This window comes from Fonsecaea multimorphosa, assembly GCF_000836435.1.
Source record: "Fonsecaea multimorphosa CBS 102226 unplaced genomic scaffold supercont1.57, whole genome shotgun sequence".
NCBI lineage: Eukaryota > Fungi > Ascomycota > Eurotiomycetes > Chaetothyriales > Herpotrichiellaceae > Fonsecaea > Fonsecaea multimorphosa.
Window position 1 is genome coordinate 1 of NW_015971691.1, and position 22,389 is coordinate 22,389.

Consider the following 22,389-nt stretch of genomic DNA (forward strand, 5'->3'; position numbering starts at 1 on the left):
TCATCAAGCAACGACTCACAACAGCTCATCAAGCAACGACTCACAACAGCTCATCAAGCAACGACTCACAACAGCTCATCAAGCAACGACTCACAGCAGCTCATCAAGCAACAATTCACAACAGCTCCTCAAGCAACGACTCACAACAGCTCTTCAAGCAACAGCTCACAGCAGCTCATCAAGCAACAACTCACGTCAACTCGACCCTTTGAAGCACGACAAGGAATCCATATGGCGATCAGAAAGAATTCAAAGTCGAAGATGGGTGCCGATAAAAGCCCAAGAAAATCGTGTCTCTTACTGCCCGAATTGGTGGCTCTGTCACCAGGTCAACTAAAATTCCGCTTAGGCGGGAGCAACACCAAACTCAACAGATCGCTGGTCACCCTCAGGCTCATCCTGCCATCTGCTTCCTCCCAAACCCGCACAGCAACAAAGCCAACTCCTCAACAGATGGCATTGATGAGCAACAGACAACGCCTTGAACAACGCCTTGAACAACGCCTTGAACAACGCCTTGAACAACGCAACCAATACCATAGCAAAGTGGTGACAAAGGAGACCGCGATTAGATGGCGCATCACGATGAAGGATGGCAAAGCTGTGAAGTGGGAAGTGGTTCGGTGAAACGGTTCATGTTTGTTATGGAGAAGGACTTGTGAAAGTCGGTGAGGGTGTCTGAAACCGACTTGACAGATATTTTTGAGCGAACTGTGGGTGCTTGCTGGTGTATACTAGGGTATTACAAGTGGAAATTGGCGTTGGAGGGAATGAGAAGGCGAAAAAGCTGAGATCTCAGTCGGGTGTATATGTAGTCTGTACTAGAAGCAGACTTGTGGCTGCAGGATGATGTACATAGTTTCCTGGGGAAAACCTAGGCGAGCAAGATGGGGAGGAAAAAGCCCACTAGGTATGGCGACCGACGGGGGCACTGGTGGCGCTGGTGGCACCTATCCTTGCCAACCCCACCCCCGAAAGAGCCCACGATTATTAGCTAGCGATTAGCAGATGGAGCTCGTGCCTCGACAATGAATTTTTGCAGCTCAACGACCTTTGGATATCTTGCCCTTCAGACTCTCTGTAACAAGGGGGCATGCACTGAGTTTCGACATCTTTCCCAACCTCTTCTCGCCAACAATGGCGTCGCTTGTCGTCAGTCTTTTGTCCAGCTCGCCTTCCCCTTCCAACGGCGGCATCCCCCTGACCACGCGCGAAGCCTTCTCTGGCATCTTCGGCTCGATTTCTTTGGCCTGCTGGATTTTCTTGTTGGTGCCGCAGCTGATTGAAAACTACCGCAATGGTTCCGCTGAGGCCATCTCCCTCGCCTTCATTTTTGTGTGGTTCTTGGGGGATATTGCGAACCTCGCGGGCGCGCTGTGGGCAGGGCTCGTGCCTGTGGTGGTGGCCATCGGGGTCTATTTCTGTATTGCGGATGGAGTGTTGATCGGGCAGTGTCTGTATTATGGGATTGTGAACAAGAGGAGGGAAGGCAAGCGCTTGCTCGATGTGCGCGCGTCCGGGTCTACGGCCAGCGATGGGGGTGAGAGAGCCGATGGCGAGAGAAGCGCACCCGACGGAGAGCGGTCGAGGGAAGGGAGCTCGGAAGAGGAACCCCTCCTCAAGCGCACCCGCACAAACAGCATGACAATACCGGGATCTATGGACAGGCGACGAAGCAGTGTCCGCCGACGGAGCAGCTTGGCCGCCCACCCGCAGGACTCGCTATCCAAGATTCTGGAGGAGAGCGACGACTCCGGCACGAGGCTCTGGTTCAGAAATGCAATGAGCGTGCTGGCGATTGGCGTTGTGGGGGCTGCTGGGTGGGCGTTGGCCTACGAGTCCGGCGCATGGAAGCCATCCCCTACGTCTGGAGGTGGTGACGAGGAGGAACCGATGGCGGCGGGCGCACAGGTGCTGGGGTATCTCAGCGCCGTGGCGTACTTGGGCGCTCGGATACCGCAGATTATCAAGAATGCGAGGGATCGGAGTTGTGAAGGTAAAGACAGCCTATCATTGTTTTGATATGTTCATGGACGAAACTGTATGCTGATATCTTGAGCACTGACAGGCCTCTCGCTCCTGTTCTTCATCCTCTCCCTAATGGGCAACCTTACCTACGGCGCAGGCATCCTCTGCCACTCGACGGAACACAGCTATGTCGTCAAGAATCTGCCCTGGTTGATTGGCAGTCTGGGCACCATGGTCGAAGACATCACCATCTTTATCCAGTTCCACGTATATAAGGTGAAAAAGGAGGAGGATCATTCGGATTCACCAGAACATGCGGTGATTTGAAAAGGGAAAATATACATGTATAAGTTGAAAGAGGAGGATAACTGGGGCTCAGCGGAACATGCGGTGAATTGAAAATGGGGAATCCTGTACAAATGAAGCGGTGCACATACTGCGCGATGTTGTTTTTTCGAGATCGGACATATGGACATATTTGCGGGTTCATTTCTGAGCAGGAAGGCGCATTCTATGTATGGGTCTCAGGGCATCAGGGTGGAACGGGCGAGGTCAGTTCTGCCATGGCATCTTGTTCAGGGAAGTGCTCTCTTCAGAGGAAACAGAAGCGATCAGTATCATGTGGTGCAAACGAGGAAACAGGTAATACAAATATCCAGATCATGTGGTGAGCGAGGCGGGAGGCGGAGGATGCTGCGCTCCGGATCATGTCACTACTGGGGAGGACACCCTCTCGCCCTTGGATCTGAGTAAGATTTATCGCATATCAGTCGCCTAATGGGAATGTATGAGTATTGCTGGCATCTCCAACCTCCCAATTCTCCTCGAAAGAAATTCCCAGATGGGGGCATTCCCAGCTGACTAGTTGGTGAAAATGGCCTTGATGATAATCACGAACGATCAGTCTCGTAAGCGAATTCTCCGAGATTTCTCACTTGGGGGCGGGTTATGTGCGAGGTATACAGCTCTCGCGGTACTAATACCACAGAGCTCTGGGTATGTGCCGAGTACCATTCGCTGCAACAGACGCCACCCGAATGCATGCATGGTGCCTGCGTGCGTAGCAGATGCAGATACGAGCACTTTTTTCTTCTGCCACTTCGCCTGCAGGTGGTCTCGGTAACGCATGACATTTTGAGATGGCCTCTTGCGACTTGCATATGCACCACACTCGGTATTGGTCATGTCCTCCTCTTCCCTTGACTTCTCCTGGTCCTCCTCTGCACATGCGAGCTGAAGGGTGAGAGTCGTTGCGTTGCAGGCAGTCGATGCTAGTGTCCTCGGTAAAGATACGTCATCCGATGAATCATGTCTCCCTTGGGTCTCGAGATGGGCGGCACCAGGGGGATGGACCAAGGATGGTGCACAAAATGATGGCTAATGCTCGGAACGGAACAGGTGATGGTGGATTGGTGATGCGCGGACGGGAAACAATGGGAGAAAATCTGTTTGTTGGGTTTCAGGTTTTTGTTCGGGGAGCAAAGGGAACTGAGGCACTGCAGGGGCCCATGCAGACAGCCAAGAGGACCAAAGGCCCGCCTGGGGACCGTGTGATTGGTGCAAACACGCTCAACCCGGTTCCTGCGTAGGGGCAGTGCGCCAATTAATTGCCCATTTGATCCCGCCTTTGGGCCTTTGGGCCTTTCGGGCTTGGGACTGGCGCGCCCAGCGGGTTGCAAGCACACCTCTGGGGCGCCTGCTAGGCTTTGGGCCAGGCTCCTGGGGCCATCCCTGTGTGTTTCGTCTCTCTTTACCATACTGCGCCCGTAGAATTGTAACCCTCTCTCTTTTCCTCACTACTGCTACTCCTACTCCTCTTTCGATTCATGCATTCACTCACTCACTCGATCACTTACTCACACACCTGACACTGTCCACTTTTTCCCATTTTCTCTCTTTCTCACCTTCAGACCTCACCCCATATTTCCCTCGCTTTGTCCCCATTGTCTTATTCTCATCTCCTTGTTTTAACTACCTTCACCATTTCTGTACCAGGTGTCAAACACAGTTTCGCCTGGCTTTGACTCTTCAAGAGCTGAACCTCATAAACTGAACGCACACACGTGCCTTTCGTTCCTCGATCGTTACCGGAACCGGGCCCCTTCGTTCGCGACCTTGACTCGCCTTCGAGAGATCATCCAAAACACCGCCTGACACTCTCTTCGCGCCCTCAAGACCTTCCCGCGGCGTGTCTCGATTGTTTCAACATCTTTGTCCCGTTGTCCACCTGGAATCCGGACATCCCCTTCCAACATTCTCATCAAGATGCGGTCACTCACTGTACTCCTTTTCAGCCTGCTCTGTGCTTCCACAGTGTCAGCCGATCCTCTAGACGATGCCATTGCCCTCTTCAAACGACAAAATGTACCTTTGTCTACTGGCAGCTCCGACTCGGGCTCTTCCGACTCGAGCAGTTCCACTGACACTACGACTCCGACTACCTCCCCAACCAGCGATGGCGGCGACTCGACTACGTCTGTGACCGTTACAAGCGATACCACCTCTGCAAGCACCGAGACAACGTCTTCCACAATCACTCTTCCCCCTTCGTCGTCGTCATCGGTAACTGTCATCGTGACAACATCTACGCATACCCCTTCGTCGAGTTCCTCCTCTGAAGACAGCAGCTCCGTATCCCAATCCACGCTTACGGACACCAGCACAATTACTCCTTCAAAGACATTGATCACTACAAGTTCGCTTTCAGAGGTCATTACTACAATCACAAGTGTCAGTGCAGGAAGCACAGTGCATCTTACCAGCACCAGCAGTAGCCTCATCCCAGTCACAACTAGTGTTGATCCTGCTTCCCTGACGGGCGGAGGCGGCAAAGGCGGCAGTTCCGGCCTCAGTAATACAGCCAAGGCCACCATTGGAGGTGTTGTGGGCGGTGTTGGTGGTGCTCTGTTGCTTGCGGGATTGGCATACACGGCCTGGAGGATTTGGGGCAAGAAGAAGAACCTTCACGACGACGACCTCTACGATCCCAACCTCAACCAAGACAAGCTCAGCGGCACCGCAGGATCAGACTCTACCACGCCATTCCGTTCCACGTTGGATCAATACCATTCCCCTGGGCCTGTCAACACGGCGTCAAACTTTTAGAAACAAGTGGGTCACTGAACCAACACATTGACGATCGTTATGACAGTACTTGGCCTTCAAGTTTTAGCGAGACAGAAACATTCTGCCACAACAAACCAGCATCAAAGCCAAGGGCCACTCGGACCTAGCCGAAAGGGCAATTTTGAGAGTGATGCCGCTTCCAATGTATTCGGGGGCTTAATTCGTGCTGTTTAGCACTTATTTTCACCAGTGTCCCATCTTGTTCGAAGGTGTACATAGGATATGGAAATGGAAAATCGGGGCTAGGCGTGCAGGTGGTCTGAGGCATTGGCTAGCTAGAAATACAAATTTCCTTTTGTTATGTACCATTTGCCTCTCGTAGAGTTTCACCGTTGGCTCGCGCGAATTGAGGGTTTGGGTAGTCTGAGCTCAGTTTCGGCTCAAAAGCAAATTGAAGCCTCCCACGCCCGGAGCCCTTTTCCCGGAAGCATTTTGATATGGAGAAGGAATCAGTCGTAGTCGCCTACTACTTACCTAGGTACCTAGGTACCTACAGGTAAGGTACGTATGTCTGTACGAGTATCTCGTACTTGATGACAATATTCCTATCTATTCCGAATGCGGCTAGTAGCCTAATGAGTGGCCTCGGAACACGGTCGCGCGCAGCCCTCACGCGTTTTCCGGAGTCGCACTCTTATTACAGCAAACAGCCACTCACTGTCACTCATACGCATAATTCGACTCAACCTTCTTGCGAAGGCTCGTCACTCATGTGAATATACAGTCTAGACGTCCCCTCACAACCCGGAATCCCCTCTACAGAAGAGAGAAGGAGAGAGGGAGGATGTTCTTCCTTTCTTCTCCAACGCCGCCGCCACCATCCAGTCCGTTTGAGGTCCTTGCCTCGACGACGTCTCAACAGTCCTCCCGCCGCGCGAGTTTCTCAAAATCTCATAACCACGATAATAGTACCTACGGGCGGGCGCACGCCAGGGCGTTCTACGATTACGCTCCGCATTCTCCCTCGCCGCTGCGGACGACGAGGAATGCGAATTTGATGTCTTCCCCGCCGCAGCTTAAGGGTGGTTATGGTCATACGAGTAGCCTGCTGAGTTCGTCGCCTTTGAGGAGTGGGTTTTTAGAGAACCAAGATGAGAACAAGAGGATGGAGAGTAGCGAGAATGAAGAGGAAGAGAATTATGTCTCGACACCCTCAGGGAAGACGAATTTCGGATCACATGGATGTAATGATAGACATCCATCGCTGATCACGCCGCCTGATTCAGGCTCGAACCACCACAACTTCAACTCGACGATCGGTTCGCACGAACAATGGATTACCAAGACCTCTATATCAATCCCGTCGTCTGCGAATCCCACGCGCTTGACCACCATCTCTACGACGACGTCGAGTCATCAGAATCCGCCATCGCAGTGGGAACTGCGGTCTCGCTCCTCGAGCCCCTCATCTCTCCTAACCAGCCAAACCAACAGAAATCGAGAGCAAAGGCGCTCAAAATTCCTAGATCGCATCCGACGGAGGAGGGACGATGAGAGATCCGAACAGGTTGGGGAGCAGGTCTTGAGAATGGATTTTGTCAAGGAGAGGAGGGGTTGGGAGATGGAGATGGCGCGCAGGGCGGCAATGGAGGCCTCGCAGCAGGAAGAAATTGAGAGTGATGATGATGACGACGAGTACAAAGAAGATGAAGAGGAGCTGAGCCCGACGCAAGAATACGAGGAAGATGTCGAGGTTGATGAATTGGTGAGAGAATATGAGCGGGAGAATTTGCGAGTGATGAGGGATGATGAATTCGTGGTCGAAGACGCCGAGGATGAAGAGTATGAGCGGCTGTTTAGAGAGATGGAGATCCTTTCACAGCACTCTCAATCTCAATCTCAGTCGCAAGACCCGCCACCGCCGGCGCCTCAACCGCAACAACACGAATACGAACTCGCGCATCGACCGGGCACGCATACGAAACAGGCGGCTTTTCCCCGCGAGCCTCCTCCTTCACTCCCGCTCCAGCTCCCGCAGCATGGGGCAACAGCTGCAATTAATGATGAGACGATGGATTTGTCTTGATTGCCACTACCTGTAAGGGCTTGTGAGGCTTTGAGGCGCTCGGCGTCAAGTGTGTGGGCGACAATGGTGCCTCCTTCGGTCGGAAGAAGAGCTTTGGTCTCCACCTACCTAGATACCTGGGTAATCTTTACACAACGTCGAGAGACACATACCTAGGTATGCAGGACGCATTCATCTGTACAAACAACCTACTATGAGAAAACACAGTCTGGCATCTGACATCCCGGGTTCCAACCGACACCACACACAGCAACAGAGACGTTGTGGGCGGGGCGAGAACTTCTGTCTGGCATGACGGTGCTGTATCAGGAACAACTGAATGAGGGAAAAAAGGGGAGCGGTCACAATGAATGCCAGGTTGCTCGCGATATCATCAATACAGCAATACATGACGAAGATGAAACTTTGGTCTCTCCGTGTAAACTCCTTTCGAGGAGGCAAGCTGGTCCGGGGTTTCTCTCTTGTGCCTGTATGTCCTGATAGCTCGCCAATACAACACAACACGTTCACATTTTCTCTCTATGTATATGAGCAAGGCATTTATTTGCGTGAAATCGCTGGCATCTGAATTCTCGTGTATATGAGAGAGAGAGAGAGAGAGTGTGTGTGTGTGTATGTATGTGTGTGTATGTATGTGTGTGTATGTGTGTGTGTGTGTGTGTGTGTGTGTGTGTAGTACGTGGTATCACGGCCCATTACAAGTTGCTCAAACGCTGGGGGTTGACAAGGTGAGTTTCTCGATTACTCCAGCGGCAACTATTACATTTTCCTACGCGTCGCGTCCCGCAGCGCCCATTCGCTTTTCAATGCTATATGGCCCATCTCCATCAGAACGTAGGCCACGGTTTCAGGCTCCAGCCCCTCGGCCTGCCTCACTGCGTCGGACAACTCTCGTCCAGGCCTTCTGCGCCCTCGCCTCCTCCTCCTCCCAACCAGCCGCTCATGCCCGGCAGTGGATTAGCGATCAAATCGTCAGGTGGGGACCCCTCCGTCTGCATCTCCTGCATCTTCTCCCAGATGAACTCGCGGCACTTCGGGTCGTCGTCGCTATACCCCGGTTCCTCGAATTTGGCCACAATATCCCTCACAATGGCGGCTTGGCGCGAGAAGCGCTCGTGCTCGGACTGTGGCAGCGCGGGCGGCTGGTGGGTGGAGAGGTAATCGGGAAACTTTTGGGAGAGTTCCCTCATGGGCTCGTACAGCATGTCCTTGTTTGTCAGTTGTTCCATCATCCCCAGGAACATCTTGGATAGTTCGCTGTCCGACTGCGAACCGGACTCGGCCTCGAGCGCCCGCAGCATCTCGGCAAGCATGTCTTCTTCGGACTTTTGTTGCGAGGTTTTGGCAGTTGCCGACGACGCTGCCGCCGAGGAGGATTCCATCCGCGCCATCGTCTTGCGGATCGTGTCCTCGAACGAGGTCGACGGTTGCTTGGCGGTGCTGGGTTGTGTTGCTGCTGCTGCTGAGGATGGTGCTGCTGCTGAGGGGGCGCTTGCGGCTGTATCTCTTGAGGCTTGGGGGCTTCGCGATTTGGACTTAGATTTGGACTTGGAGTCGCTCTCCCTCCTCGTCGCTTCCGCGTGTGCCATATCCCCGACTTTCCCGCCGACGTCCTCCCCCAAGATGGCCCTCAGGAGATCCTCCGGCTTGATTCCCTCGGCCTCCATCTTCTGCGTGAATTCCTCCAATTCCTGGCCCATCTTTGAGATTTCCTCTGGTGTGGCGGCGCTGGCCGCCGGGTCGAGCGACATCTTGGACATGACATCGGACATTTCAGCCGTCAGCCGGGCCATGAATTCGTCTTCCGTCTCCGAGGCATGAGGACCGGAGGGAATTGGCAGGTCTGGTGGGAGGGCCGACGATTTCTCCGTCAACGGTCTGCCGGGCCCGGAGGACGAAGGTGCGGGCTCTGGAGGCTGAGATTTTGACTGTTGTTGCTGGGAGGTGGCGGCGGAGAATTGATCGAGAACATCTAAAATGGCAGAGCATGTTAATATCGTCAAGAACTTACTTGGAGTGAAGAACGTAAAAGAAGGAATGTGTGCGAGCCTACCGTCGAGGTCGTCAAAGTCTGGATCTGAATCCTCTTCGACCGCTGTGTCGAGAGGCTTCTGGCCTGAGGGTGCCTGCATCGAACTGGTCGCTTGCGACTTGGAGTCTGCGGACTCGGGCGGTTCAGCCATTCTCGTAGTGGCTATGCCAGCCAAGATATGTCAATTGACCGCACTTCGTCTGGCAACGGGAAGGTCGAGTTCGGCGTCCTTTTATGTCGTTCCTTTCGGCTGAGAGTGCCTCAGTAGATGTGGATTGAGGGGCGGCTGGGAACAGCCTCGATGTTCTGAGAGTAGAGAAAGTATCCCAAAAGGTACCTAGGTAAGGAAGGCGAACGCTATCGGGATTGAAATTGTCTCTGGCACTCAGAGTACGAGGCTCGGCCCAGTCGTGAAACTTGGAACTGCGCAGGTGGATTTGTCTTGAGCCCCGCAAACCGAGGTACGTACCAAGTACGAGGCAGAGTCACGGAGGGTAGTTTATTAGGAAGTTTTAGCACATAAAAGGCTTGTCTCGTGACATGCCCTTATCAGGAAGCTGGCCATAATACCTCTATTACTAGTGTGCCTAGGTACCTACATATACCTAGGTACCTAGGTACATACGAGTGCACGAACTCCCCCAGCCTCACACCGTCTGGTATACTGCAACCATCGATGTTCTTGTCCTCTCTGATCGGAGGATAAATAGGCGCGACCTCTTGACTCAGCTGTTCACTTGTACTAACACTGCCATCACGAGTCCCAGCCGCTATTGCCTACTAGGTAGGTAGGCTAACAATCAGTTGGCCGTCAATGTCGAACATCAGTCTCCGCCACAAGTCAACCAACGCCCACGATGCTAAGCCAGAGAAAACTTGGTTCACGAGGCTATACAGCTGAAGTTACGATCTCCATGCCTTGGCTCAAGGGGCATGCCATCATCAGGCGTCCAGATTCAAATATAAGTCTATGCAATCCCATTGATAATGTCGCCACCGGAGCGCTGCATAGCACCAAATCGGGACTAGCTCCAAGAGCAATGTCGGTGGGGGCGGTTGGACAGCACAACTCGTGCTTCAAACTCCTGGGTCGATGCAACTCTTCAGTCTAGCTAGTGCAGTCGATCCTGCGGCTTGGAACTTGGCTGGTCGTCTTTGTGACGTTCCCAGCGAAGGCTTTGAAGCATATAGCCAAGAACAGATGCCTTGGACTCTGCTCGCATTTCGAGGTATATATACCACCACCTCAGCCATGGTCCTCAAGCATGGACATGTCCACAAGAATCCCAACCGAGCCGTATAAGAATGCATTTTACACTACGAACCCTCCTCATCGCAGCCTGTGCCACGGGTGTCTTCTGCGACTTCCTGGGCCCAACCTATCCAGCTCCTACGGATCTCGCGAGTAACGGTAGCCATGTCTCCGCCGCTTGGAGGAATTTCACTTCGACTCTCAATGGATTCATCAGTGAACCAAGCACCAACTTGACGAGTCCTGCGGGGTTAAAAAACCTCACCTTCTCCGTGGGAATGTTCTCCATCCACGACGCCTCAGCTGCCGGATCGTTGCAGCTCCATCACACGTCTAGCGAGATTGCCAATTCATCTACCGGTGTGAAGAAAGTTGGCGGAAACAGCATATACCGCGTTGCCAGCATGACCAAACTTTTCACGACCTTTGCAGGCATGCTTAATCTGAAAGATAGTGATTGGGATCGTCCTATCACCGACTTTGTGCCCACCCTTGCAGCGTATGCGGCTGCACATCCAGCAGAGAATGATTTGGTGGATACTGTCGACTGGGACAAGGTCACACTTGCTGCTCTCGCTAGCCAGATAGCAGGCAATCCGAGGGATATCTCACCGTACGACCCGGGGGACTACCTCTTGCTATATGGCATCAATGAGCCGGTGAATACGTTTGGATTGCCACCTCTGAATGTGAGCGATCCGCTGGCGGCCCCTCCCTGTCTGATCTCTGAACTGTCAGGGAATCTGTCCTGTCCCAGCAACGAATACGCAATTGGCGCCGAAGCTCGACCACCGATGTTCCTGCCCTGGACAAGTCCGGCATACACAGACTATGGGTTTATGCTGCTTGGCACCGCGATAGCCAACATTACCGGCATCTCAATTCACGATGTCTACCGGGAAAGTATCTTCAGTCCACTTGGAATGAATTCTTCATTCTCCAACGTCCCGAGCCCATCCCAATACAACCAATACGTCATTCCTGGCAATGCTAGCTCAGCAGCATTGACACCGGCCGGCGCTCCAGAGGTCACGATACCCTCAGGCGGGATTTTCTCCACGACGAACGACCTTGCGAAATTCGGTACCGCACTTCTCAACGGGACTCTCCTTGACCCTGATCAGACCCGCAAATGGATGAAGCCAGTCTCACACACTGCCTTGTTTGAATACTCGATAGGAAGACCATGGGAGATATACCGTTACACGCACCCCGACTCCGGACTTGTCACCGACATCTACACAAAACTGGGCGACTCTGGCTACTACGGCGGCTACATGGTCCTAATCCCAGACTTTGATGCAGGCTTCAGCATCATTGCGGCAAGCTCTCTATCAGAGCGGTCTTCATTGACTGCTTTACTCGCGGACCTCGTCACTGAGCAGATGTTACCAGCATTGACTGCTCAGGCGCAAGCTGAGGCGCAGAATAGTTTTGTGGGCACGTATACCTCCGAAGACGAGAGCCTCAATAGCACGTTGACTTTGACGATCAATCCACAAGGGAAACCCGGTCTGGTGATCACTCATTTTGTCAGTAACGGCACGGATGTCCTGCGCAGTGGCGCGATTGGCGACAGTCCGGTAAGGCTCTTGCACTCGATATCCGATCGCCCCCATGGACGAATGGCATTCAGGACCTCTTCGTTTCGCGCCCCATCGGGCGGGCTGTTTTCTCAACAGTATAATGCCAACCTAGACTGGCTGGACGGTGACTCGCCCACATATGGCGGTATTGGAATCGGCCTTTTCGTGTTCGATCTAGATGCTAATGGCAATGCGGTAGCTGTCAGCCCTGCGGCCTGGAGAGTGCGGCTTGTCAAGACCTCCTGAGTTCCCGCGGGGGCTGGTGTTGCTGCGGCTCGAGCGTACTTCAGATAGCGACAATATAATCGTTCCAGATAATCTTTCTTTCTACCAAACCAATTCGTAAATGAGCGGGCTCTACTTGATAAAATGCTTGTGTTTCTATGACCATCGTGACCCGACCTGTCGCTCCTCCATTTGATTCAATTCTCCAAGTAAAATCGCGGACCGGTACATTTGAGAGCATTCTGGACCTGGACTTCACGACAACGCCAACTGAGAGCTCGAGGGTGAATTAATGCTCTGCTCATAGTCCCAACGAAGTCCAACTGGAACTTCTAATGCTTAGCGGTTGCTGGCCTGCAGCCTCCACCGCCCGCCAGACTCCCTGCCTAGCGATGGAGACGTTCCGCAATCCGACGATAGGCAGGGGATGATCTCTACCAACTACGGGACTTCGCTATGGGGCTACTGAGGCTATGCTGTGCTGTGCCATGCAGCCGCTGGTTTTCCAACGAACCAATCTACAGGACTCCTTACCGTCGGAAATCCCAGTCGTATTCCAGTCCAAATCCGCGACCGCCTTTCACACTCCTTCTTTCCAACGTTTCTTTCGCTCTCGTACTGCCCCACGATACAATGGTCGCAATATCGAAGAAGAATGCCAGGTGTTCCCTCAGGACGAGGGTGCGACGCATGTCGCCAGCAAAAGAAAAAGGTTAGCAATCCAAACCCCGACCCCGAATGATGCTCTCGCACCCCAAGTGCTTGTTTTGTGGTTGTGCAGCTTCTAACAATCTCTTTTCCTAACGCGTGTATAGTGCGATTCCACCACCTCGCCATGTTCGCGGTGCAGACGCCTCGACATTCCCTGCGTCGGCCTGGGTCAACGTCGGTACAAGTTCGTGGTGTCTGATAACAGAGCCTCCACCCCAGCGACGGGCACCACTTTCTCTTCCCAGCAACCCTCGGAAGCTGGAACTGCGTCCACTACGTCCATTGCGCATAGCTCGCCAAATCTCGATACGACGGTCCCATTATTATCTCGGAGCCCGTCAAACGAGACGACTCGGCTGGTGAATGCGTTCACAGATAAAATCAAGCCAAGTCTCGGCGTCCAGTACAACCTGGCTTGGACATACGGGGACTACCTCAACTATGTTCCAGCCCGCCTAGGCGTGAATGAGGCTCTAGATAGTGCCACCGACGCTTTTCTGACGGCCACTACGACGCTGTCGGATCCTCTCAGCTCCAAAAGCAGTCCTGCCTTGTTCGAGAAGTATGGCCGAAGCTTGGCCAGTCTGAGGAAGTGTTTGGATGACCCCGTGAAGGCGAGAGCCCCGGAAACTCTGTGCGCCATTTTGTTCCTGTGGAACTGTCAGGTTGGTTTGCCTGAACCTGACAATCTCCCTGCCTTATTTTGTTGCTGATACACTGCCACACGAGCAGTTCATATGGCAAAGGAATGGGCCTATCACCACACACGCAGACGGCGTTGCCCAGATCCTCAGATTGAGAGGCAGTGCCGACAACTGCCACGACCCGTTCGAAACCAACCTACTCCTCAGTCTTCGTGCCGTTGTGGTAAGTCTCCAATAGGGGTTGAATGGTCAATCAGTCGCTTACGTCGTCCCCATCCAGCTCTTTGACTCTCTCTTCAATAGCCGCATTGCTTTCAGCGACCAAGAGTGGATTGCTATGTTCGACAGCCAGCTCTATGAGCTCAGCCCCGAAGGTCAAGCAGTACAATGCTTGACTCGCGTGCCGAATCTGATGCGGCGAAGCAAGGCTGCACTGACGGGGGATCTAGGCCATCACGATTATCAACTTGCAGACCTGCGGAAAGAGGCACATGCCATTCGCGCAGATCTCGAGCCCGCACTATCCCGCCTTCGTCAGCGCTGGCAGAAAAACTCGGCGGCTTCAGACATTGTCGTTATCACAGGGATGCCTCACTTGGCAGACCTGGGGCATTGTCACTTCCTACGAACGTACAGCCTCGGTCTTGCCATCGCCATTGTCATCAACGAGGTGCGACTTGCCTTGCGCTTGGACGTCGCGGCTGAGATCCTGCAAGAGTCGCACGAGTTTGCCCTGGAAATCTTACACCTGGCCAGGATCGCGTCTCAGTACCGACCACTGGGGGCGTCTGCTATAAGCGTGTGTCTTCTCGCGGCTGAGCTTGGGGCAGCCGACCTCGAGACCAAATCCGCCGCAAGGAGTCTGCGCGTCGAGTACGCCAGCGATTTCCGGGGGGGTCTAGATACGGAAGATTGCCAGGAGTTGCAGCTGATCTGCGGGCGCGAGTGGTCTCAATTACCGGCTCGGGAGACGATATAACGAGAGTTCACGCTCGACTTCTAAACGAGCAGCTACGCAGGAGTGTAACGCAGGCCTCACCAGATTTGGTTCGAGTGTCTGTTTTACCTCCGTCGGAAGCGCATCTCGTTGCGAGGGCAACTGGAAGAAGCTCACCCTGCTTTGTAGCTACCTGGCAACAGTCAAAAGAGGTCTACAAAAGATGAATCGCCGTATTCAAACGGTGTATATACTGAGAGTCCAGCGCAACAACGTAGCTAAGTAGACTAGAAGAGCGAAGTCAGAGATGCTAAATTCAAAAGCCGTAAGTCGTAATCTTATTGGACGAATCGAGAGCATTCTTCGGCTGCTTTAAGAAGCCGTCCTTGGAGAAGCCAATCATTGCGCCGAATTCTTGGTTCTTGGTGAGTTGCTACAGGGCGGCCATCACTATCGCCTCAATCGGGTGAATGAGCTATTACAAGCAAGTTCTCACATGCTCGGTATTTTCATACGCCTGCTATATTTTCACCACCTTCACGCAAAAATTTCACGAATGAGACACCTTCCATTCCGCGTGGCAACTTGCTCGCCTGCACGACGGGCCCACGCGTCGAAATGGAGCTTCGGCAAGGGTTCATATCGACGACACCTGTCCACCCCCAAAAGTGAAAGCGACGATGAACCCCTGAGAATCCTCTTCTGCGGCACCGACAGCTTCAGCGTGGCCTCGCTGCAAGCTCTTGCGCAGTACTCCAAGAGTGAAGCCGGGAGCAACGTCCTCTCGATCGATGTCGTGACAAGGACCGACAAGAGGGTCGGCCGGGGTCGCAAGCTCGTCAAGCCGCCGGCCATCAAGCCCGCGGCGCAGGAACTGGGCCTGCCGGTGCACCAGATCGACACGTTCAGGGGCTGGAGCCCGCCCGTGTTCAGCGACACAAGCACGCCAAATTGCAACCTGGTCATCGCCGTCTCTTTTGGGTTGTTGATCCCGCCTCGCATCTTGGGGTCTGCAAGGTATGGGGGTCTGAATGTCCACCCTTCCATGCTTCCAGACCTACGCGGTCCGGCACCTATCCAATGGGCCATCATCACTGGACGGCGAAAAACCGGCATTTCGCTGCAGACGCTTCACCCTACGCGGTTCGACGAGGGCGTAGTCCTGGACCAAACGGCACCTCCGGGGCTGGATATCCCCCGTCCAGACGAAATCACGGCCGAGGAACTCACGAGCTATCTAGCTCCCATCGGTGCCAGAATGTTGGTTGACGCCATCAGGAATCGTCTGTATCTTCCACCTTACAAAGCCATCGAGTCTAGCAATATCTCGAGTGGGGTCTTGACGCATGCTCCGAAGATCACGAACGAACTTTGCGCCATCGACTTTGGGGCACTCACGAAATCCGAGATTCTCAGGCGAGACCGTGCACTTCAAGCCCTTCATGGCTTTGTCAGGTTCGGTCCTGAGCCGACGCAGGTGCTCCGTATCAATTTCGGGACGGACATGAGGGACGTACGGGTGGGAGACATCCCAGAAGAGGTTAGGATTGCAGCGGAAGCGATGCCGGCTGGTGTTCCCTACGCCATTGTTGCCACACACGAGAATGTCAACGAGAGTTCGGGACCTCTAATCGTGAACGCACAGTCAGAAAAGCATCAGGAGAGTCGCCAAGTTGTCATTCCGACAATCACTGTCGCGTCTAAGTCAAAAGGCCCAGGTGCCGGAGCGGCCGCCCGCGCAAAATTCTTCTCCGAGCCCGAAGACCTCGGCCAGTATAAGTTTTATCGCTTCTCCCACCCTATATCTGGGATGTCAGAGCCCCCGTACGTCCAAATGTCTGGCAACACCGCGGGGACTTGACCCTGGCGCTCTATCGAATAACAAGACCAGAGTCTGGCTTTTGTCAGTGACTTTCTTTGGAAACAAGGGCACAATCCGGGACGCACCAACGACGATCTCCTGACCGGTAATAGAAGTATTCTTCGCAAGTGAGATATAGGCGTCTGCGCAATCGTCGAGCAGAGTCTGAAAATGTTATCAGTCGGGCAGATCCATTTTCGAGAAGAGTACACACCTCTTGCTTAAGAGCGGCAGCGTTCTTAACAGCCTTGATGCGCTCTTCACTGTACCTCAGGCCCTATCGCAGGTGTCAATACCATCTTTGCTCTGCACTCGGCGGCAGCGTAAGCAGTGAGAGACCAACCCATTCCGTTAGAAGAAGACCTGGAAGGACGGCGTTGATGCGGATCTTTGGGCCTTGTGTGGTGGCAAGGCATTTCATCAAATGTAGTCCTGCTGCTTTCGTAACAGAATACCCCATGGAGCTTCCGGAACAGCTTATACCCTAGCCAAAGTTCAGCATACGCTCCTGGGGTAAGGAATGATGGACCTACCGCGACAGATGAAGAGATGATGAAGGCGCCGCCATCCGGGTTTTTGTTGAAGATCGGGGCAGCTTCCTGCAACAACACCAGATGGGACATGACGTTGGTGGCCCAACACTGGGATTGTGAGCCAGGGGTTCCAAGCGGGTGACCATTGATGACCGTACCTTGTTCCATTCATCATGGCTCATGTCGTTGATATCTCCGAAATTGGTGAAACGGGTCCAGCCGGCGTTGTTGATGATGATGTCGAGTCCTCCCAGTTGCTCAGCACTCTCTTTGACCAGTCGAACAGTGTCGCTGACATTCCCAATTTCCTGGTTGTTCACCTGTCAGAGCGGGCATTCTGTGGCGGGTTTCGGCAGGTAGCCTAGCATCCTCACAGCCTGGATTAAAACAGCCTTGACTCCAAACCCTTTACACTTCTCGGCGACCTGATCGGCTCTGTCTTTGCTGCTGACATAGTTCACGACAATGTTGGCTCCTTCTGCTGCGAACTTCTCGCAGATCAGCGCCCCGAGGCCTCTGGGGATTTTTGTCAGTAAAATGGATATAGCGTTCTCGGGAGCTGACTGATGACTTGCCTAGATCCTCCGGTTACCAAGACATTACGTCCTTTAAGAGAGTATGGCATATTGGTGGGAGTAAAATGGGTAGGCTTCTTCGGAATAAGCTGGCCTCGGGTTCCTGATGGCAAGGTCACTCCCAACTTTCGCAGAGGATATAGAGATCTTATAGCCGAAGACAAGTTATTAATCCAGCTTTTGATTGATTATGCGGGGCCTTCAAAATCGAGATAAAAGAAGAACCACCCTGCCTTCGTCCCTCTCCCCACATTTGGAGGGAACGGATCCAAAAGACCGCGATTTGGCCGTCGATTGCCGCGGCTGTTTGAATGAAGCCAATGGGCCAGCCAATGACTTTTGCGTGGTCATCTCAAGGAGCCTCGCATGTCTCTCGCTGGCCATGTCTGAGATGATGTGTTATTTGGCCGACAATGACCTCTTCCTGCGCCTCCCAGGCCACGATAGGGCTCCTTGTGGGTTTGAAGAGAGATCGGGAGCGTGCAAGACGACGATTGGTATTGAGAACCGTGTGGACGGGTACAGAAAGAGAATTTAAACACACAGAAAAAGGATTGATGCCAGTTGGACGAGGCGATGTTCCGTCTAGTTTGTGCAGCTTCAAGTTCTTGGAGAATGAGTGTCTCGTAACATCGCTCCTTCCCAAATGACCCCAGCATGTTGGGTACCTGCAACTGCATGCTTGGGCACTGGGATGGACTTGCCCTGGCGATGGCTGTGCCTGCGCTGCCATTCATCCCATTCATCTGGCAGTGTACCTACCTAGGTAGGTAGGTATCATGAGGCTCACCCTGCGGCCTTGTTCCAGGTTTGCGGAGCCTTCATTCTAGCTTGTCTACTGACGTTCCTCTTCCACCTCCCTCATCTCGCTGTCGTTCGAGTCTCGTGGGTCCAGCGTGGCCATCGAGATAATGATCATCTCGTGACAAACTTGTTTGACTGTTGAGCCATCATGGTTTCTCACACACGATCTCGGAGCAAGGGCTCGTTCTCTATCTTCTCCTTTGACACTATCCGGTCATTCAGTCGTGCTGGTTCACGACAAGGTAAGACGTTGCCGGATACATGTTATCACCGTCTGACCATTTGTTTCAGCATCCCGAATCCCCTCAAAGGATGAACTGCGTGATCGAACAGAATCCAGTCTCTCTCATCGATGTGATCCCAATGACCAGCCGCCAGCCTCCCCTGAGCCGATTGCCCCCAACGATGTCGTGGAGGGCTCTGCACAAGAATTGGGTAACCGTGCTCAAGACCAGCAACCTCAGGGAGAAGCAGAGACCACTGTGCAGCAGTTCCACAGCACACGTCGTCGGGCACATCGACTGCGTCCCAAATCGTGGCTGTCCTTTTCCCGTTTATCGTCCCAAAGTCCCTATCCTCGCAGCATCTCCACTCAGCTGCCCAAGACGTCTAGTACTTCCACAGTTGCTCGCAGTGTTATCTCCGCTCCCGTCCTTACCAGTACCACCAACGTCTCGGTGGCTCGTGCTGAAAGAGTCCACTGTGGAGAAATATCTGATGTGGCCTTTGCTCAATCCACTTGGAACTCGCAAGTCGGCTGGGTTGCAACCAGCAATCAGGACCCTGGGGAAACGCGACGGGATGCAAAGGCTTCTGACGGGCCTCATGGTGAGAGCCTCGGGCCGCCTACCGGTCTGACAACGCCGAAAAGAGGCCGGATCCTGCGGCTGAAGAATGCGATTAGGAGCAGGGTTCGAAATGGAACTTCACACCCACAAAGTGTAACCGCACAGCAGGAACATGATCCTGAGACAGTCGGAGACGTAGAAGGCGACCAAGACCCGACGTTGAAGAGAGATTTGTCCCGTCGGCGAGCAGAGACTGTGAATCTCTACAAAGGCAAAATCAAAAGACTTACAGGACATGGCCACATTCGACGCAAGTCTGTCATCATCAACAAAGGTGCAGCAGAACCAAGAGGCGGAGAATCGCCTCTCCTTGGCCGCGGCGATATCATAGACGTTCCCACGACTGATTTGGCTGCCGAACACAGCGACAACGAGTCTGCATTTGGCTCACTCACCAGATCATTTGCCAGTGCCGTTGACAAACTTGACTTCTACTCGAGCGTGCCACACAATATGCCCTTCCTCAAGTCCAGGTCATCCTTCTTCTTTCCCAAGAAAGGAGAAAAGGGAGTTGGCAATCGAGATGAAGCAAGACGGCAATTCCCACCAATTTCGCCATCCAAGCCAGCGCCTCCTGTTGCTCAAGCGATAGCCGCCTCGTCTCAATCGAATCTCTTGAAGACTTTGGATTGCGGAGGTCATCCCCAGAAGCTACATTCAACACCTCGACCTGCTGAACCACACAATCCTGAGACACATGAATTCAAACCCGACCAGGAAGACAATACTGCCCAACAAGCTGCTGTGGCGCCCGTCGTGTTTTCGGCTGAAAAGAACGGCTATGTGCCCGCGGCGCCGAGAGCTGGATGCCCGAGAGGCGTCAACCCATTGCGTATGCACCCACCTGGAGCGATGGCTGTGGCGCCTTCCGTCCCATATCGAGCAGTACAAGCCTTGCCAGTTGACCGTGATGCCCTTGTTGACTTACCGCGCGGACGCACAGCGACGCCCAATAGCGAGGACCGCGAAGGCTCAGATACGACTTCGCTCGAAGACGCCCCGATCTATTCTCCTTCCCTCGGTGATCTTAGCCAGTATGCCCGCGATACACCTCGCTCAACCAGAGCCGTACCCACTGGAAGTAGTAGAGATCAGAAAGAGAACACACCGTCGGCTCGAAGCCCCGTCAAGAAGGATCTTGCAGTTAAAGGACATGTCGGCCCATTGAAGAAGAGCAGGAGCGGTGTGGGATTGTTCTCGAGATCCAAGGCCGAAAAGCCATCAACAACCGCGAATCGCAACGGAGCCGAGGCCGAATCACCGCTGTACCAACGTGATGGCTATCAACAGGGCAGGTCAGACAACGGCAACGGGAGGACGGTGAAGAAGAGTAAGAGTTTGCATTTTGGAGGACTTTTTAAGAGGAAGGATCCGTCTGACGTGTTGCCCACAATGGCATCGTCCGCCTTTCAACCGGCGACCCCTTCCCCGCTTCGAAAGGTGATGCGCTTTGGCAGTCAATCAACGCGAGGCGGCGGCAATTCTCCTACAGCACCGTCGGCAAAGAAATAGAGTGGTCAGGTAGAGAGGCAATGAAATGAAAGGAAAAAGACACGGAAAAAGGACGCAGGCTCAGCGAGACAAGAGAGGATACGGATAGGATGGAGCGGGCCCAGCACGAAATTGGCGAGGACGGTTTAGCATGGGTATTTCATACCTAACATGTTGTACGAGAATCGAACAAACGGCCGACATGGAGGGCCTGGATTTGGACTGTACCGAGTAAATTGAAGGATACGCTGAAGTGCAGAGTAACCGAAGAAGGAGTGCATGGTGGCTGCATATGTTCGAAGAGATGGCTCCTTGTAATACTCCAGATTTGACGTTTCAAAAAGGGGAGAGAGAACTTGAACTGTTGTGGAAAGGATCGACACAAGACGAGCTTCGGTTGTATGCATTGATCTGCTCAACTCTAACGAGCGCCTCAGAGACTGTGGGTTTTGGCACCATACCTCCGAGGAACTTCGGACCGAACTCATCTCGATAACGATATCGGCGCCTTATCATAGCTAGCCCAACAAGAAGAGGGAAGAGGACGGGTGCGCAAGGACTCGTACGGACTACGGAGCCCTTGGTAAGGTAATCAAGCCTGGCGGGGGTCCTCGGGCCAGTCAGAAGCACCGGCAAGGGCTGAATGACTTTGCCCCAGAGTCACAGAGTGTCAATGGGCTGTCAACCTTGCATGGGCCGGAGCTTGGAGATGGAACAGGCATGAACAAGCAAGTGACCAGAGATTACATGATCCTTTTGCCATTCTTGCGCTTCTTTTTGTCTGGATGACGGAGCCAGATTGGTCCATCTGGAACGTCTGGAAGCCTGGTTCTGGGGGTGATGAGTTGATTTTTGGATGCGAGTAAGAATCCCGGTGCGTCTGATTATGGAGACAGCTGTGCCCTACTCGTCGCTTTGGCGGTTAATGGAGCAAGATCTGGGCCTGTGGTGTACCTAGTGGGTTGCTGGGCCCCAGTGGGTGCCAGTAGTTGGGCGTCGGATTTACCGCCTGCGATTCTCTGAAAGGGAGTCCTCGCCCTCTCCCCGGTTGGAGCCTCACTAGGGATTAGGCGGTAGCTGGCCATTTTCACCGCCCACCAGGATGCCACTGGGAACGGAGCACTTGCACAACAGACGCCTAGCCCACTCCCCGTCCTGCCCACCTGCCCGCAGTCTATAGGTGGCCTGCTTGGTAAACTGGAGCACTCGGTAACAGCGCCCAAATTTCACCCATCACAATTGTCTCTGCTGCTGGTCACTTCTTTTCCCCCTCCCTCTTGTTTTCCTCACCATTGTCCATTGTGTACTACGTACAGAACATCGCAACTCGCTGTGCTGGGCTGGTCGACCCAATTTTGATACACTAGAAAAGGGACCGCAGCTCTGATATCCGGCGTCAGTCCGGGTTCCTGACCCAGGTTCCACATTTCCCAGTGGGTGGCAGGCTGCGGTTGTAGCCATCGAGCCACTGCATCCAGTCCAGCCATTGCTGGCTCCTTCGCAGTCTTGGCAGGAGCTGCTCGATTCTGACTGCAGCAGACTCAGACCTTGGACTCCTTCTTGAAGACAACACATCCTGCAGATGGTGCTTGCCTATCCTCAGCCTCCATTGACCACCACATTGTCCCGCCGCATGCTTCTCTAGCTTAGTTTGATTCCCTTTCGAAGCGTATGTTCCTCTCTTCGGCTTCTTGGTGCCTGCAAATATTGGTGCATGTTTACTGATTTCCAGCAGTGACCGCGGTGGCGGAGGTGTGAACCGCCCTGAGG

General features: G+C 53.5%; 10 protein-coding genes across 10 annotated transcripts; 8 read left to right on the forward strand and 2 right to left on the reverse strand.

Moving 5' to 3' along the window:
- Positions 1–99: 99 nt before the first annotated feature.
- Positions 100–627, forward strand: Z520_12384 (uncharacterized protein; the record flags this gene model as incomplete). The annotated part of the gene is made up of 1 exon (XM_016782870.1): positions 100–627. A coding segment is annotated over one exon (528 nt), but the record flags the coding sequence as incomplete, so codon positions are not given.
- Positions 628–1,137: 510 nt separating this feature from the next.
- On the forward strand, positions 1,138–2,295 carry Z520_12385 (uncharacterized protein; the record flags this gene model as incomplete). The annotated part of the gene is made up of 2 exons (XM_016782871.1): positions 1,138–1,996; positions 2,069–2,295. The coding sequence occupies 2 exons, from the start codon at positions 1,138–1,140 to the stop codon at positions 2,293–2,295; spliced, it is 1,086 nt and encodes a 361-aa protein (XP_016626019.1).
- Positions 2,296–4,233: 1,938 nt separating this feature from the next.
- Positions 4,234–5,073, forward strand: Z520_12386 (uncharacterized protein; the record flags this gene model as incomplete). Its single annotated transcript, XM_016782872.1, has 1 exon — positions 4,234–5,073. The coding sequence occupies one exon, from the start codon at positions 4,234–4,236 to the stop codon at positions 5,071–5,073; it is 840 nt and encodes a 279-aa protein (XP_016626020.1).
- An 805-nt stretch (positions 5,074–5,878) lies between these two features.
- Positions 5,879–7,120, forward strand: Z520_12387 (uncharacterized protein; the record flags this gene model as incomplete). The annotated part of the gene is made up of 1 exon (XM_016782873.1): positions 5,879–7,120. The coding sequence occupies one exon, from the start codon at positions 5,879–5,881 to the stop codon at positions 7,118–7,120; it is 1,242 nt and encodes a 413-aa protein (XP_016626021.1).
- Positions 7,121–7,992: 872 nt separating this feature from the next.
- On the reverse strand, positions 7,993–9,303 carry Z520_12388 (uncharacterized protein; the record flags this gene model as incomplete). Its single annotated transcript, XM_016782874.1, has 2 exons — positions 7,993–9,092; positions 9,174–9,303. 2 exons carry the CDS (start codon positions 9,301–9,303, stop codon positions 7,993–7,995), a joined length of 1,230 nt encoding a protein of 409 aa, XP_016626022.1.
- A 1,154-nt stretch (positions 9,304–10,457) lies between these two features.
- Positions 10,458–12,236, forward strand: Z520_12389 (uncharacterized protein; the record flags this gene model as incomplete). Its single annotated transcript, XM_016782875.1, has 1 exon — positions 10,458–12,236. One exon carries the CDS (start codon positions 10,458–10,460, stop codon positions 12,234–12,236), a length of 1,779 nt encoding a protein of 592 aa, XP_016626023.1.
- Positions 12,237–12,703: 467 nt separating this feature from the next.
- On the forward strand, positions 12,704–14,549 carry Z520_12390 (uncharacterized protein; the record flags this gene model as incomplete). Its single annotated transcript, XM_016782876.1, has 4 exons — positions 12,704–12,927; positions 13,066–13,591; positions 13,656–13,793; positions 13,851–14,549. The coding sequence occupies 4 exons, from the start codon at positions 12,704–12,706 to the stop codon at positions 14,547–14,549; spliced, it is 1,587 nt and encodes a 528-aa protein (XP_016626024.1).
- Positions 14,550–15,063: 514 nt separating this feature from the next.
- Positions 15,064–16,368, forward strand: Z520_12391 (uncharacterized protein; the record flags this gene model as incomplete). Its single annotated transcript, XM_016782877.1, has 1 exon — positions 15,064–16,368. The coding sequence occupies one exon, from the start codon at positions 15,064–15,066 to the stop codon at positions 16,366–16,368; it is 1,305 nt and encodes a 434-aa protein (XP_016626025.1).
- Positions 16,369–16,378: 10 nt separating this feature from the next.
- Positions 16,379–17,526, reverse strand: Z520_12392 (uncharacterized protein; the record flags this gene model as incomplete). The annotated part of the gene is made up of 8 exons (XM_016782878.1): positions 16,379–16,401; positions 16,455–16,533; positions 16,583–16,645; positions 16,712–16,852; positions 16,902–17,009; positions 17,060–17,209; positions 17,276–17,415; positions 17,466–17,526. 8 exons carry the CDS (start codon positions 17,524–17,526, stop codon positions 16,379–16,381), a joined length of 765 nt encoding a protein of 254 aa, XP_016626026.1.
- A 902-nt stretch (positions 17,527–18,428) lies between these two features.
- Positions 18,429–20,640, forward strand: Z520_12393 (uncharacterized protein; the record flags this gene model as incomplete). The annotated part of the gene is made up of 2 exons (XM_016782879.1): positions 18,429–18,522; positions 18,572–20,640. 2 exons carry the CDS (start codon positions 18,429–18,431, stop codon positions 20,638–20,640), a joined length of 2,163 nt encoding a protein of 720 aa, XP_016626027.1.
- Between the last annotated feature and the right edge of the window lie 1,749 nt (positions 20,641–22,389).